Consider the following 14,493-nt stretch of genomic DNA (forward strand, 5'->3'; position numbering starts at 1 on the left):
TAAATATGTTGGCTTTGTCGTCTGGTGTGACAACCAGATTCCCCGTCTTGTCCTGCAAGGGCCCCACATTTCCTGGGGCCTTCTTTCTGCTCCCTATGTATTTAAAAAAGGACTTTTGATAGACATAGAAACATAGAGCTGGAAGGGGCCTCACAAGGTAATCTAATTCAGCCTCCTGCTCCGGGCAGGAGCATCCCTGACTAAACCATCCAAGCCAAATGTCTAACCTGCTCTTGAAAACTTTCAAGAATGGAGATTCAATAATTTCCATAGCTAGCCTGGTCAAATTCTTGACCACCCTTATAGTAAAAAAGTACCTCCTAATCTACAACCTACTTTTTCTGTATTGAAGCTTGAAGCCATTGCTCCTAGTCCTGTCCCCTACTGCCACGGAGAATAATCTATTCCCATCCTTTCTGTAATAGCCCTTCAATTATTTGATGATTTCTTATTAAATTATCTGTGAGTCTTCTCTTCTCCAGACTAAACACTAATTTTTTCAGCCTTTCCTCATAAGTGTAACCTCTGGCCCCAATCTTTTTTTTGCAACGAGAGCATGCTGTTGGCTTCATATTCAGCTTATGGTCTGCTGTATCCTTCAGATGTTTCTCTGCAATACTGTAGCCTAGCCAGTTTTTTTCCCAGTCTGTATTTGTACATGCAGTTATTCCTTCCCAAGGACTTTGCAGGACTTTGAACTTGTCCTTGTTGAATTTCATGTGGTTGATTGCAAACCGTTTCTCCAGGTCATTTTGGATCTTAGTCCTACCCTCAAGAGTCTCTACATCTCCACCCAACTTGGTGTCATCTACAAGTGTGCACTCAATCCCATCATCCACAGCATTAATGAGGATATAGAACAGTACCAGACCCAGGACAGATCCCTGGGGGATCTTGAGACCTCCTCCCAACTAGACACCAAGTCATTGATGAATACTCATTGAGCATGATGATCCAGTTATTTATCTACCTGTAATACTTTCATGTAGTCTGTATTTCCTTAGCATGTTAGTGAGAATGGTATGGGAGACAGTGTCAAAAGCTTTGGTAAAGTCAAAGTGTATCAATCCATTGCTCTCCCCCTATCCCCAGAGCCTGTCACCTTATCATAGAAGGAAATCAGCTTGGTCAGGCATGACTTGCTCTTGGTGACTCCATGCTGGTTATTTCTTATCGCCATGTTCTCCTCCAGGTGCTTCAAAATAAGAGTCCTTGCAGACCAGCTCCATGATCTTTCCAGATACACACCAGGCTGACTGGTTTATAAATCTGTTGTATCTTCCTTCTTTTCTTATATAAAGATGGGCACCATATTTGCCCTGTTCCAATCTGGGACCTCACATGACCTCCACAAGTTCTCAAAAAGGATAGCCAATGGCTCTGAAGTTACCTTACCCAATTCCTTGACTACCTTATAGTGCATCCCATCCAACCCTGCCTACTTCAAAGCATCTAGCTTCTCCAAGTAATCCCTGACCTGTACTTCTACTACTGCAGGCTGTTTGTGTCCTTCTCTATCTTTGATTCCAGCTGTGCTTGTCCTCCAATAGCAACACTTATTTGTGAAAACTGAAGTAAAAAAGGCATTGAATACTCCAGAACTAAATTGCCTTCCACTTTCCATAAGAGAATTATGGTGTCTCTGATTTTCCTCTGAATTTTGACATACTTGTAGAAGCCCTTTTTATTGCCACTTACGTCACAATTAGAGATGCAGCTCTCAAGAGATTTTCTTCCTGCATGCCCATGCAGTACTCTTATACATCTGACCAAGTTTCCACTTTCTGTAGAATTCCTTTTTGAGTTTCAGCTCATTGAAGAGATTCCTGTCTAGCTATGCTGTTACACTTCCAATTTTTTAGGACCAGTGCTTCTTCTCCTGTCCTGTACAGCCACAGAGAATGGTCTATCACTGCCCTCTTTTTCCAGTACAGTTTGCTTATTCATGGAGTAAAGTCCTTTTCGTGCCCTGTGAAAGACACATAATAAAGCAATAGCAAAAACCAGCCAGACCTTACTGAAGACCTAACTAATGAACTCTGATGGAGCATGGGTGACTATTATTTTGACCTGTCATGTTCTTCTGACCTACTTGCCTTTTGGGAAATACGTTTATGCTTTTAATCTTTATAAATCTATCATTCCATATAGGACATAGTTCATGTTTTTTATGATCTTGTAACTTGGCCAGAAAACAGGCTTTCACTTGGTTTGAGTCCCTAAATATGTAAACTGATCAATTTATGGTCTTGTAATATTGCTATGTGAGCTAAATTATTTTTAGTTTTAATACAGCATCCAAGAGGATACAAGGATATTTTTAATTCAAAGAATGGTACAACTGGACTAATATTCCAAAAACCATATGAAAAATTATGGGAAATTCCAAAGTTAGCAAGTAAATGGGTTTGCTTAGACATCAATATTACAAGTATGTGCTTGCTTTCCCTATGTCTATTTTACATCCATTAGTTACTCGTTTGTTTTTCGTCTTTCTGAATACATTTATCTTCTATTTTTCCACCCAGATTTTTCTTCTTTTTCCTAGGCTTCCATTTATTTTTCTCTCTATCCAGGTGCATTGGCAGGTAAAGAGTTAAGAGAGTTCTGTACTAAAGTGGATTTATACTGTTCTCTGTTGAAAGTGGAATCAAACAGAACTAGTGAATTTCCATTACGGCAGACACCATACCCGTATCAGTGAGTAAGACATGGATTCTACTAGTTACCTACCTTCTAGTGCTCCTTAGCATTGCATATTCCATGGGGAAAATTAGATTCCTTCATTAGTTCACAGTTCCCAAGAGTTCACAAGCCCTTCACATTGCAGTGGTAGTTGATGATTTCCAGTTTGAGGATCACTAAATTGCAGCCACTTTCTAGGAATAAAAATGCCCTCCAGATACACTAGAGATTTGAGGACATTTCCTCAGAAAGTATAAATCATCAAGATTCCTTTGACTTCAGGAGAGCTTTGCCATTTCATTCAATCTGAGGATCTGGTTCTCTTAGCAGCCTGAGGGCAGTAAGCTGAACAGTAAGCAGAGAACAGTAGCTGTTGTAGATTCATAGATTGACTCATAGATTCATAGATTGTAAGGCTGGAAGGGACCTCGGAAGATCATCAGGTCCAGCCCCCTTCACCAAGCAGGAAAACAACTGTAGGAGCAAGCCAGGGAGCAGGAGGTATTGTGTGTGTGCATGTGGATGGGTGGGTGGGAGCGCAGGCAAGGGCCCTGGTATGGGTGCTCAGTGTGCAAGTTCTTGTGGTGTGTCTTTCCTCCCCTCCCCTCTTTCTTTTTATCCTTACACCATAAGTATGTTCCAGGGAGCAAAGGAGGCACAAATAGAGTCTAAGTCAGACTCTGTTGTGACCTGTGTGGCATGTGCTATGTCCATGTTCGTCTCAGAGGGTCAGGAGTACTTCATCTCCACCAAGTGTAAGCTGGTGTCTGCCCTGGGGGAGAAGATTCAGAGATTGGAAGCACAGGTATCCATACTGCATTGCATCTGGGACCAAGAAGATTACTTGGACAAAAGTTACTGGAGCCACCAAAGGGCAATAAGGAGAAGTGAAAGCATGTGAGTACTTAATGAAGGAGGGCCCCCAGGATTGAAGAATAGCAGACTGAAGTCAGCAACCACTTTCAAGCACTCTGCAGTAGAACTGCTGAGGAAGGGGCAGAGGAGAAGACATCTGCAGGCATGAGGCAGAGGAGGCAGCAGCCTAGAGAGCAGGAAGTGCAAGGCCCCCAAAGACAGGGTCTCCAGGACCACTGCACCAAAAAGGAAGAGAGGAGTGGTGGTTGTTGGTAATTCCCTTCTGTGGGGTACAGAGGCACCAATTTGTCATCCAGATTTGAGGGCCCAGGAGGTGTGCTGCCTGACTGAAGCCAGAATTCAGGACATCACAGAGAATCTGCCAAGGCTCATCCCACCTTTGGACCACTGCTCCTTCCTGCTTGTCCACGTAGGCACCAATGGTACTGCCAGAAATGAGACTAAACCAATCAGAGGTGACTGTTGGCAGAAGGATTAAGGAGCTTGGTGCGCAAGTGGTATTCCCATTGAATTGGGAGGCAAGGGTCCAGGCAGAGACTGTTGTATCCTAGAAATGAACGTGTGGTTGAGATGGAATCCATCTGGTGAGAATGAGGAAGAGCATCTTTGAGCATTGTCTGGCCATCTTAGTAAGGAGGGCTTTAAACTCGGTTCCACAGTGGATGGTGATCAAAACCCTCCACCAACAGAGAGCACCCAATCTAGAGTACTGTGTGCAGTTCTGGGCTCCAAATTATAAAAAAGACATGGAGAAGTTAGTGAGGGTCCAGAGGCAGGCAACAAAGATGATCAAGGGCTTGGAAGGCAAGTCATATAAGAAGAGGCTGAAGGAGATGGGCATGTTCCAAGGCACTTAAAAAGGGACATGATAGCAGTTTTCAAATACTTGAACGGCTGCCGTAAAGAAGAGGGAATCACCTTTTCCCTCTTGCTGCAGAGAGGCAGACTAATGGCTTGAAGTTGCAGCAAAGTAAATTTAGATTGGATATCTGGAAAAACATTTTCACTGTTAGAATAGTGAGGCAGTAGAACAGACTGCCTAGGGGAGTTGTGGACTCTTCATTACTGGAGGTGTTCAAGGAGAAGTTGGACAGTCACTGGTCAGGGATGATCTAGGCATAGTTATGCCTATTTTCTACCATGAGCATTTCCCATGCTTCTGGGGCTTTGCTGGTTGCTCCTGCCCCTTTCCCTTTACTCCCCTCCCCCCTTTTTTTTTCTGCTGTATGTGTCAAGGTGTTTTTAAGCCTCCCCAGAGGCATTGGGTGTTGGTTACAACTGAGGCTGGGTACTTCAACTGGGGTGTGCAGATTCTCCTGCTAGGAGCAAAGCTGGAGGTTCCTGACTAAATGGTCTTGCCCCTCTGCTCAGGGTCAGACCAATTGCCATATATGGGGTCAGGAAGGAATTTTACCCCATGATCAGATTGATATGGACTGTCGGGTTTTCTGCCTTCCTTGATAGCAGAGGGTATGGCCCTCTACCCAGGATCTCTTGAGCATATATTGACAATGGTTTATAGAAGCAGGACATTGGCTGCCATGGTTCCCTTGCTTTACCTGTGACAGGTTAGGGTGTTAGGTCTGTATTGTGTCAGGGTTGAGGGCAGTCTTATGTAGAGGTTAAATTATGGCTGTATGGGATAGTTTGGATAGGGATAATCCTGTCCTAGGCAGGGGGTTTGGACTAGATGACCTCTGGAGGTCCCCTTCCAGACTTACTTCTCTATGACTGTCGAACTTAATTTAAGACATTACTTGTTCTGATACTGGCAAATGAATGACACATTTATCACTTTTTTTTTTAATTCTAAAATCCTTATAGGCAACAGTTTGTAGCTGCAGAGGCACTTTCAGGCTTGTTACTCTCTATCTCAGCTCTTCTCTAAGCCCCATTTATGTAGAATCTGAAAGTTTTCCAGAAATATTCTTTATAGTGTACAAAAATAGGTTAGAAGTGGAAACCTGTCTAGAAAATTACAAGTTATTGCTGTGATTAGCTGTGCAATATGCAATAAAATTGGGGCTGTTCCAATCTCATTCTTGTTTAGGTAAAAGAACCTTTTTATATTTGGCATTGAAAGAAAATGTAACCGGCCAAGGAGTTCAGCAGATATTCAAAGATCTGTTAATGGCATGTAGAGAAAACATGTGTGACATGAATTGAATTAGATGCAGTTTGTTTATGTGGAATTGTAACTTTTTGTTTTTTTCCCCAACTAAAAGTTTGTGTTTATATAAGCTGTGGGATACCCTGGAGATGCACTTTCAAAACCTGAGTAGCAAAAGTCAGTAAGATGGGATGCTGTTGCTTTTCAGGTCAACAGACTGGACTTATCAACTGCCTATGTGGGTTCCAAGTTGTGCTAATATGCCTAGAGAATACTCATTGCAAAATTAGCCTGGCGTGCCTTTTAATCAGAAGAATCTATCTGACAGCTTGATTTACTCCAGCCTAAAGGTTTCCTGCTTTTTCCTATTCTGTAAATAACTAGTTGTGATGTACTAAAGAGAGACTTTTCATAGAATGGAAACTGGTGTTGTTCTCTTATTTTGTAGTCTGGCTCTGGTGGCCCAGTTACATAGGAAACAGCTACTGGTTCCTTGTCATTCACTTCCACCCTACAAAGACGTTTGCTTTAATTTTCTAAACTGAAGGCAACTGTCTGTCCTTTAGGAAGCTCTGTAAAGAGAAAAACAATTCAGAAGGAGTGATCTATAGTTAAAAGTGCTGGAGCAGGACTCAGGAGACCTGGGTTTAGTTTTTAACTCTGCCACAAATTGTGTGTGTTGCTGTTGGAGTTAGGTATATAACTGCCCTATGTTCCTTGAAGTATTTTCTTCTTGTTCTTACTTTTCCTCACATTTTTCCAAGCTGGGAAATAACACCACTCCCTTTCTTTCCCCTTTGTCTTTTTTCTATGTGAGGTCCAACCCAGCATTCATTGTTCTCTTTACATTTGTAAGAGGCCTCTTATTCTCTTTAGTAGAAGATAGTTTTCTAGGGGAAAAAATAGAAAACAGGGTTTGCTGTATAGAGATCTACCCCAGTGCTCACAAAGGGTTTCTCGTTTTCATAGAGTTGATAAGTTTTTTTACAAGGAAATTATGTAGTCATTCAACTCATCATACTGCCTACACTTTTTTGGTATACCAGATGTCTTCAGGAGGGAAGGGGCATTTACTAAATTACTTGACAAAGATGCATTGAAACTTGCCTTTGTCTTTGCTCCCTGTTTTTCTCATATAATAAGGCCAGTTTTTCTCATATACTAAAAGTCTCCAGGAGACAACATTTTATTTTGCAGAAATGGTGTAGCATATCTGCTGTATAGGACAGTTTAGCCTTTTTGCTAAGCGACTCAATGGCCGCATCCAGATGAGCACGGCTCTGCGATATGTGGCACTGCAAACAGCTCTGCAGCACCACATACCGTACATGCAGCTGTTCTCCAAGCTGCAAGGGAGTAGTGTTTGGGGGGATGGGTTGGAGAGGGGGGTTGACCCCTGGATATCCAGGGGTCAAAAAAACCCTGGCAAAAATAAAGCAGAGTGGCATGAGCAGGAGCACCACCTGCTGCTCAAAACCGGAGCCTGGCCAGCTGAAGCCACACTCCGGCTGCCAGCCAGGCTCCAAGTGGCAGGATCACAGCTGCTGCAGCTCCAGGAGGCCCCAGGTAAGGCTGCTGAGGCCATCTCAGTGCTGGCCCCAGCCTTCCCTACCCCACCTGGGGTAACCTGCCACATGCTAGAGGGCACGTGGCACAGGTGTTTCCCAGGGACAATTAGCAGTGGCACAAGGTATGCTGCCACTAGTTGTCCCTGGGGAACCAAATATCCGTGTTCGTGTGGATGTGGCCAATCAAGCTGAACTCTTTCTCCTTTTCAGGGGAATGCTGAATTCAGCCATTTCCACTTGAAATTCCTGCACTCTAGTTCTGGTGTTTGTACTGCTGCTGGCATTGGCTTTCCTGTACTCACCTTATTCTTCAAAGGCCTTATTCTCCAGTCATTGACTTCATGGAAACTTTTTGAGTATACTACTGACTTTTCCATAGTGATTCCTTCCTGTCCTTTTCTGTAAATGAACATTTTTATCGTATAAGATGGGTCAACTGACAGATCTCTCTCAAGGGTATACTGAATTGGGAAGTCAATGAAGCTATACCAATGTGAGGAGAAAAGGGTAGAGGAAAATCACGGCCTGTTTCTGTTGTTACACAATGTGGTGTCAAGTTTAGGATCACAGTGAGCTCATTCTTCACTAGGAAGCTGAATTGTTGTAACTTGTTTTCTGGAACAGGGACATTGGAATCCATGCATGTTTCATTGCAGACCAGGTGGAACTATCTCCATCGTGGTTTCAGGAGGTGTGATTAGGTTTTACTGGAGCAACAGTTCAGTTTCCTGTTTACCAAACTGGCTTCTAGCTAAGTTCATATTTGAACAACTACCAGATGTGTAGAGTGTGGGGGAGTGAGGGGATGTGAATGTAGACATGTGTTCAGAGCATTGATAGAAGATTTTACTCTGAGTCTGTTTCTAGATTTCACTCTATCTGTTTACAAATCCAGAGAATCCAGAGCATAGCTGCTCTGATTGTGGGCCAAAGTGACAACCAGAGACAGGCCTGCACTGGGAGTGCTGTGCGGCTATACTGTCCTTTGTTTTTGATACAAATCACTCTGCCTCATATTATTAATATTATAATCCTGCCAAGACAAGAGCTCAGACAGCAAGGCCCAGTCATTCTCCATATAAAACTCCAGTCCCATTGACTTCTGTGAGATTCCTCACAGAATGATGATGAAGAGTGTTTTGCATTTGAAAGCTTGTCTAGCTTTGTTCCAACTGTGTAGTTGGTCCCATAAAAGATATCACCCCAAACAATTCCATTCCTCATATTAGTAAGATGACATGACCAGACATGACCCAGAAAGAAAGCCAAATTCCATGCTGCCATGTTTTTATCTTGAAGTCCTAATACCCTATTCGCTGCCAAGACTTACACTTAGAGATGACTGATTATATTGCAAAACTTTCCACTTGTCCCTCGAGTGACCTACCTGGATCTAGTTGTGGTATCAGACCTGCTTTTCATCACTGTCCCTAAAGCCAAAACCAAAACTCTCTGCATTCCCCCACACTGAATACTTAATATTGATAATGATCAATAAACAGTAGAATGAATAACAAGTGAGAGTAACCCTTGGGAAGAGAGACCAGAGCTACATACAGGAATACCATCCGTTGTGGAGCTCACTGCAGTGCTGTTACATCACTAAACACTGCACTGCTGTTAAAAGTACCTCTGACCCTCTGTCAGCTCTTTCCCAGTTAAAAGCGTAGATGGAGAGTGCATGGCAGAGGGGCACAGGAGCTCTGTCTCCACAAGGAGAGGCCAGGAATTCTGTAGGAAGTGGGAAGGGAACTGACGTTGGACCTACCCTAACTTGTAGCTCCTACAAATGCTGGTGGACAAGTAGAATAAATCCTCCAGCCTTTTGGGCAATGTTCTGTATATAAAAACTGACTAATTCCTTCATTACTTAAAAACAAAAGGAGCAGTTCCTACATAGCCATAAATAAATTTTCTAGCAAACTGCACTGAGAAATTAATCATGTCAACATGGCTATTAGGAGGGCGCATTTGTGTCATAAAAAAAGAGAAAATGTTAGGTAACTTGAGTATCATTGCACCCACCGTTTTTTTTTTTCCCTGCAGTTTAATCAGAGGTACCAGCATATAAATTCAGAAGGGCAGACTGGCCAATAATGTCATCATATTAAATTGGTTACTACTGGCTGATGTCTGGGTTTATTTCTAGTTACTTTATCTTTTTTTCATTCAATATTTCACTTTAGTAATTCCAAAACTGCCAGAAAGAGTGTTTTGAACCCTTTTGTATAATAGTATGTATTAGCATAAAATTATCTTTTTAATTCTGCTGTACATTATAGTTTTATCTTGAATTAAACCATATTTTTTTCTTTTTTTCCTTTTTAGCATCATAGACAAAGAAGTGTCATTAATGGCAGAAATTGATAAAGTTAAAGAAGAAGCCAGTAAGTATAAAACATAATGGGGAGCTTGTGTGTTTTGGAACAGTTGAGATAATGGTTTTTTTTATTTCTGCAGAAAAATGATATAGTACAGCATTTATTCAAATAAAGACAACATTGATTATAAGATGATACCTCCCTGCCCCCAGTAATTAGATTCTATATATGAAAAAGTTATAAGTTTGTTATAGTTTTCCAGGTATAGAATCTAATTACTGTTTTGGAGGTTTGCCTTGAATTTTCCCCCTCCTACTGTTACAGGAGGGGAAATAAATGTGGGGAGTCAGGTAGCCTCTTTGCTCTCTGCTTCCCTTCAGCAGCCACTTCTTGTATCAGACTCTGCTCTTCATGAGCACACAGAAATGAAAAGCAATTTTAAAAACAATGACCTTGAAATTAAACATGCCTGTGGCAATTTGCATATAGAACCCATACACTTAGTTCATTAGAATTGTTGTGTGCTACTTTTTTTTTTAACTGCTGCAAATTGTAGCACAGGTACTCCATAAACACACTTTTAGGCAGCATTTTGGTACCTACTTATATATAGTACAAACTGGACATGTCTACACAAGATGTTTACTGTGGAGCTGACTAATTAGCTCTGCAGTAAAACATCACCATCTACACGTGCAGTAAACCAACTTCGCCATACAATAGTACTGCCAGACACAAGTACTGTCCTACAGCAGATTTATTTACTCCACCGTGATGTACGTGTAGATGCTGATGAGGCTGGCTGGAGCACAAGGGTGCTACAATGTGGGGCCTGCCTTCCAGCAAGCCCCACTCTGCAGTACCCTCGTGCCCCAGCCAGCCCTTCCACAGCATGTTGAGCCAGGTTGGAGCAGCCCCGGGCTGACAGGCTAACTCCCCAGGGTCCCCTTCCAGCTGGGGCTGCACCGCCCTGGCTCAACATGTTTGGTCTTGGGCGCATATGCAAATGTGGCACCCAGGAGCAATGAACTCCAGCACGAACTGTACCAGCATTGATTACATCACATTAATTGTACATATAGATGTGCTCACTATGCATGAAATTAGTCCAAAGCCAAAGACTTGGAAGTTACCATATAGTTTATTGGACTGGGCCCTAACAGAATCAACAGCATTTCAAGCCATGGTGACCCCACAGTTCAGAACTGCTTAGTTTGTGTGTTTAGTGCAGATACCCCCCACAAAAGGTCCATGGGCTAATTGGCCCCCACTCACGACTCGAACAATATCTTTTATTCAAATGGGCTACAGTAACCTAGCCTTGTGGTAGGTTCCCATCAGCATGCAGCCCAACATGTGTTTTATAGTCCTGCTTAGTGTTGGCTGCATTTAACCAACTTCATAGCTGGTTTCCATTGGTGAACACATGCTAGTTTTTTAGTAGTTTAATAATAGACAGTGTATTTAATGAGGTTACTTTGTATGTGATTATAAGATGAGGGGCTTTTTCCCCCATGCCAATTTGGGGGTGAAAACCTTGTCTTGTATTCAAGCAAATATGATAAATCAATTCAGTTAGTAGTACTACAGCATCTTTCATAGTATGCAAGGTCAGTTGTTTTGCACTGCTGCCTGAACAGTTTCTGTCTATAAGAAATGTTCGACAAAGTTTTATAGTCTTGTTTCCCTGTAAATTCAGCTAGCGTGTTATCATGCAATAGTCTATAATGTAGATATGTCAGAGTCCAGAGTTGGCTATGCAGTTTCTTTAGCACAGGTCTTTGGTTGTTCCACATAGCCGTAAAACCACTCTTTTGCTTTGTAACTCATTCTCCTTTCCATACACTTGCGTGTGATGACAGAAGACTTTGCAGAGTATTTTTCATTCATATGGCTCCTGTCATTCTGAAGGACCCAAGACATTTTATAGCCAAAACACTAAGTCCAACAAACCTATAATGTGTGGATGACCCACAGATGACTGGGGAGGCCACAGTTTGTGGTTGGTGGCGGCAGGGTGGCAAGCAGTGATTGCACACACAAGCTGGCAGCAGCATTGGGGTGAGGGGTGGGGATGGCGAGCAGTGAATACCTGCAGAAGCCAGTGGCAGCAAGGTGAGTGGCGACCCCCAGCAGAGGACAGCAGCAGCCAATCTTAGGGAGGGCACAGTGTAAACACATTGCATTGTAGAACAAGCAACTAACCAGCATCACACACAGGATTGTAGAGGAGAGGTAAACGTTGGATAAGCAAAGGCAAAAACATTTTTTTGAAGATTTTGATGGGACTTGTAAGGGCTCTGGGGAACAGACAGAATCATAGTTTTTAAAATATGGTTCTCTTCTGAAAAGCAATTGTGAATATGGTGTCTTCTTATTCAACAGACCTGCCTCCTGTGCATATTCTGAAAAGTCTACAGATTTTGATGAGAAAAATATTTTTTATTGCCTCTATCTCTTACTAGTATGCAGAGCCAACACGTGTAAGAGGGGGAGAGCTGGAATCTCCTTCAAGTACTTGCCTACATAAACACTCTCACTTCTGGGTGTGTCCCACACTCTGAGCTGCTATTAGACACATTTTGCTTTACCAATATGCCTAATGGCTGTGTCCAGACAAGTGTGGCTGTGCAGTATGTGGCACCACATACCGCACATTCTCGTGTTTCCCACACTGCTGCCTTGCAGCATGGGAAGGGGAGGGGTTTGACCCCAGGAAATTCTAGGGTCAAAAAAAGCTGCACAAAGAAAAAGTGGGGTAGCACACATGGCTGCAGTGCACACCACCCAAAATGAGAGCCTGGCCTGCTAGATCCACGCTCCAGCTGCTGGCTGGCTCCAAGCTGCAAGAGTGCCACAGTTGCAGCTTCCCCAGCCCCCAGGACTCCAGGTAAGGCTGCTGGAGCCAGCATAGTTGCTGGTCCCAGCCTTCCCTACCCCACCTGGGTAACTTGCTGTGGGCCAGAGGTTGCATGGCACGGGTGTTCCCCAGGGACAAAGTGTGTCGCTGCTTCTTGTCTCTGGGGAACCAACTATCCACACTTGTCTGGATGCAGCCAATGTGCCCTTAATGGAAGAGGCAACAAAAATATTTTTATCATCAAAATCTGTTGATGCATGTACAGCTTCAGAATATCATCAAAATCTGTAGATGCATCTGGAGGTAGATCTGCATTTGGGAAGCAGATCTGCTAAATAAAAAGACACTATATTCACAGTCACTTTTCAGAAGAGAACCATATTTTAAAAACTGAGATTCTGTCCATTTCGCAAAGTCCTTCTCTTCCTTGTGCCCTCTAAAACATGGGGATAAAAGTGTGTACGTCCTTGGTTTCTCTCAACTGCCTGGCTAGAGATGGAGCATTCTTTTCTTTCTGTTCCTTGTAGCACTGACCCATCCTGGTCTATTTACCCCTCTCAGCATCTTCACTATCTTGGAAAAAGTTTTCTGAAATTTTTTTTACCCCTCTATTCTTTTTCTGTTTTCTTTGAACAGGTTAGACTGTAGCTCTTAAGCTCTGACTTGGCACCCTTTTCCCCTGCCCTCACCTTTAGTGGTGTCAAGCCACAAAGCACTGCCATGTTGTAGACAACAGTGCTAAAAATAATAATAATTTTAAAACTAATATTTTTTCAGTGGAACAGATACTTTTCCTACACTTAGATAATGGCTTTGCCCAAAGCCCATCATTTTTCAGGCTTCAGACTGTGTCCTTCATGCAGCAGCCTCATTCTTCCAATAGCCATACAAAATATCTTTTTTGTTTAGGAAGAGAACATATCCCTGAAATTTGCTCTGTTTGCCATTTATTTGAATCTGGAATGCACAAGGCAGAAGAACAAGTTTCAGTGATTTCTCCTCATTAAATCCCTGGGTTTCATGTCAGACCCAAAATTGAAGAGTTTGGCTCAGCACTGTACTCCACCTAGCACCATGAAGGCCATCTTTGCACTCAATGCTGAAGGGACTAACAACACATACAGACTTGTTCAAAACCTAGAAGCAGCTTACAAACCAGAGACCGTGTAAGTTGCTCTCTTTGTTGCAGAATCCAGGCATGATAATTCTTTACCTCCTAAGAACTGTACTGAAGGAAAGAAAAACATGGAGCCTTGGTCTGAAAGAGTGACAGCACAGACCCACATAGACATGGGAACACAGACACCAACACTGCAATCAACCCCAAGGCTTGTTGGCATTGCAGAATTATAGCAAAGGCATAGAAGGACCTGGAACCTGACATGTCAGCAAGTTGGGGTGTAAGACTCCAAAGAAGCATGAGTTATGTTCTGCCTCCCTTTAGAGCTGATTCTCCAGCTCTCCTGTAGGGAGATGTAGGGGATACACCGGTGCTGATGGACTTACCAGCACCTAATCTACCTATATTGGTGATTCTCAAGTGGGATTAGGAGTGCTGCAAGACCCTTTCAAGGATGTGGTGCTAGCAACACCCCCACCACAGCCAAGTGAAACTGTCCCACATGCCTCTGTATCCAAGAGACACACACAAGGCCAGACCAGGAAGGCATGGCTTCTTCACTATCTCTGGCAGAACTTCCTTGCCCCTTGGCAGCAATCAGGTCTGCCTCATAGAGCCACACTATCTTCTACAGCCAGATTACCTCTTATCTCTGTCATTGAGGTAAGAATACATGTAGAAAAAGAACAGTAGCATTCCAAGCAGTTAACAAACTAGGTGCTGTGGGGCAGTGGCTACTGGTCTACCCTCCCATGCCAATATGGTCAGTCAGCAGCCTTCAACTCAGAGAGACTATAATCAGTGTCCCCAGCTTATCCCAAGAGACACTTTGGATTCTGCCTGAATTGCCATGAGTGGTTGAGTACAAAGTCTGGAACAGGAGATTCCCTAGATCCCTCTTCCTCTGAGGTGGCTGCAATCCAGTCTGTGTGCTATCCATCAGAGAACATAGT

At 43.0% G+C, this 14,493-nt stretch overlaps 1 protein-coding gene across 7 annotated transcripts in view; it reads left to right on the top strand.

Annotated features, from left to right (window-relative positions):
• The window catches only part of SPATS2L (spermatogenesis associated serine rich 2 like), a 202,276-nt gene that overhangs the window by 155,625 nt on the left and 32,158 nt on the right, over positions 1–14,493 (top strand). For all 7 annotated transcript variants that reach the window (XM_019523180.1, XM_019523185.1, XM_019523181.1 and 4 more), the window contains one exon: positions 9,568–9,626. In XM_019523180.1, coding sequence (XP_019378725.1) covers positions 9,568–9,626 — 59 coding nt within the window. The remainder of the gene's footprint in view (positions 1–9,567; positions 9,627–14,493) is intronic.

This window comes from Gavialis gangeticus, unplaced genomic scaffold (genome assembly GCF_001723915.1).
Source record: "Gavialis gangeticus isolate Ggan-Ray unplaced genomic scaffold, GavGan_comp1, whole genome shotgun sequence".
NCBI lineage: Eukaryota > Metazoa > Chordata > Crocodylia > Gavialidae > Gavialis > Gavialis gangeticus.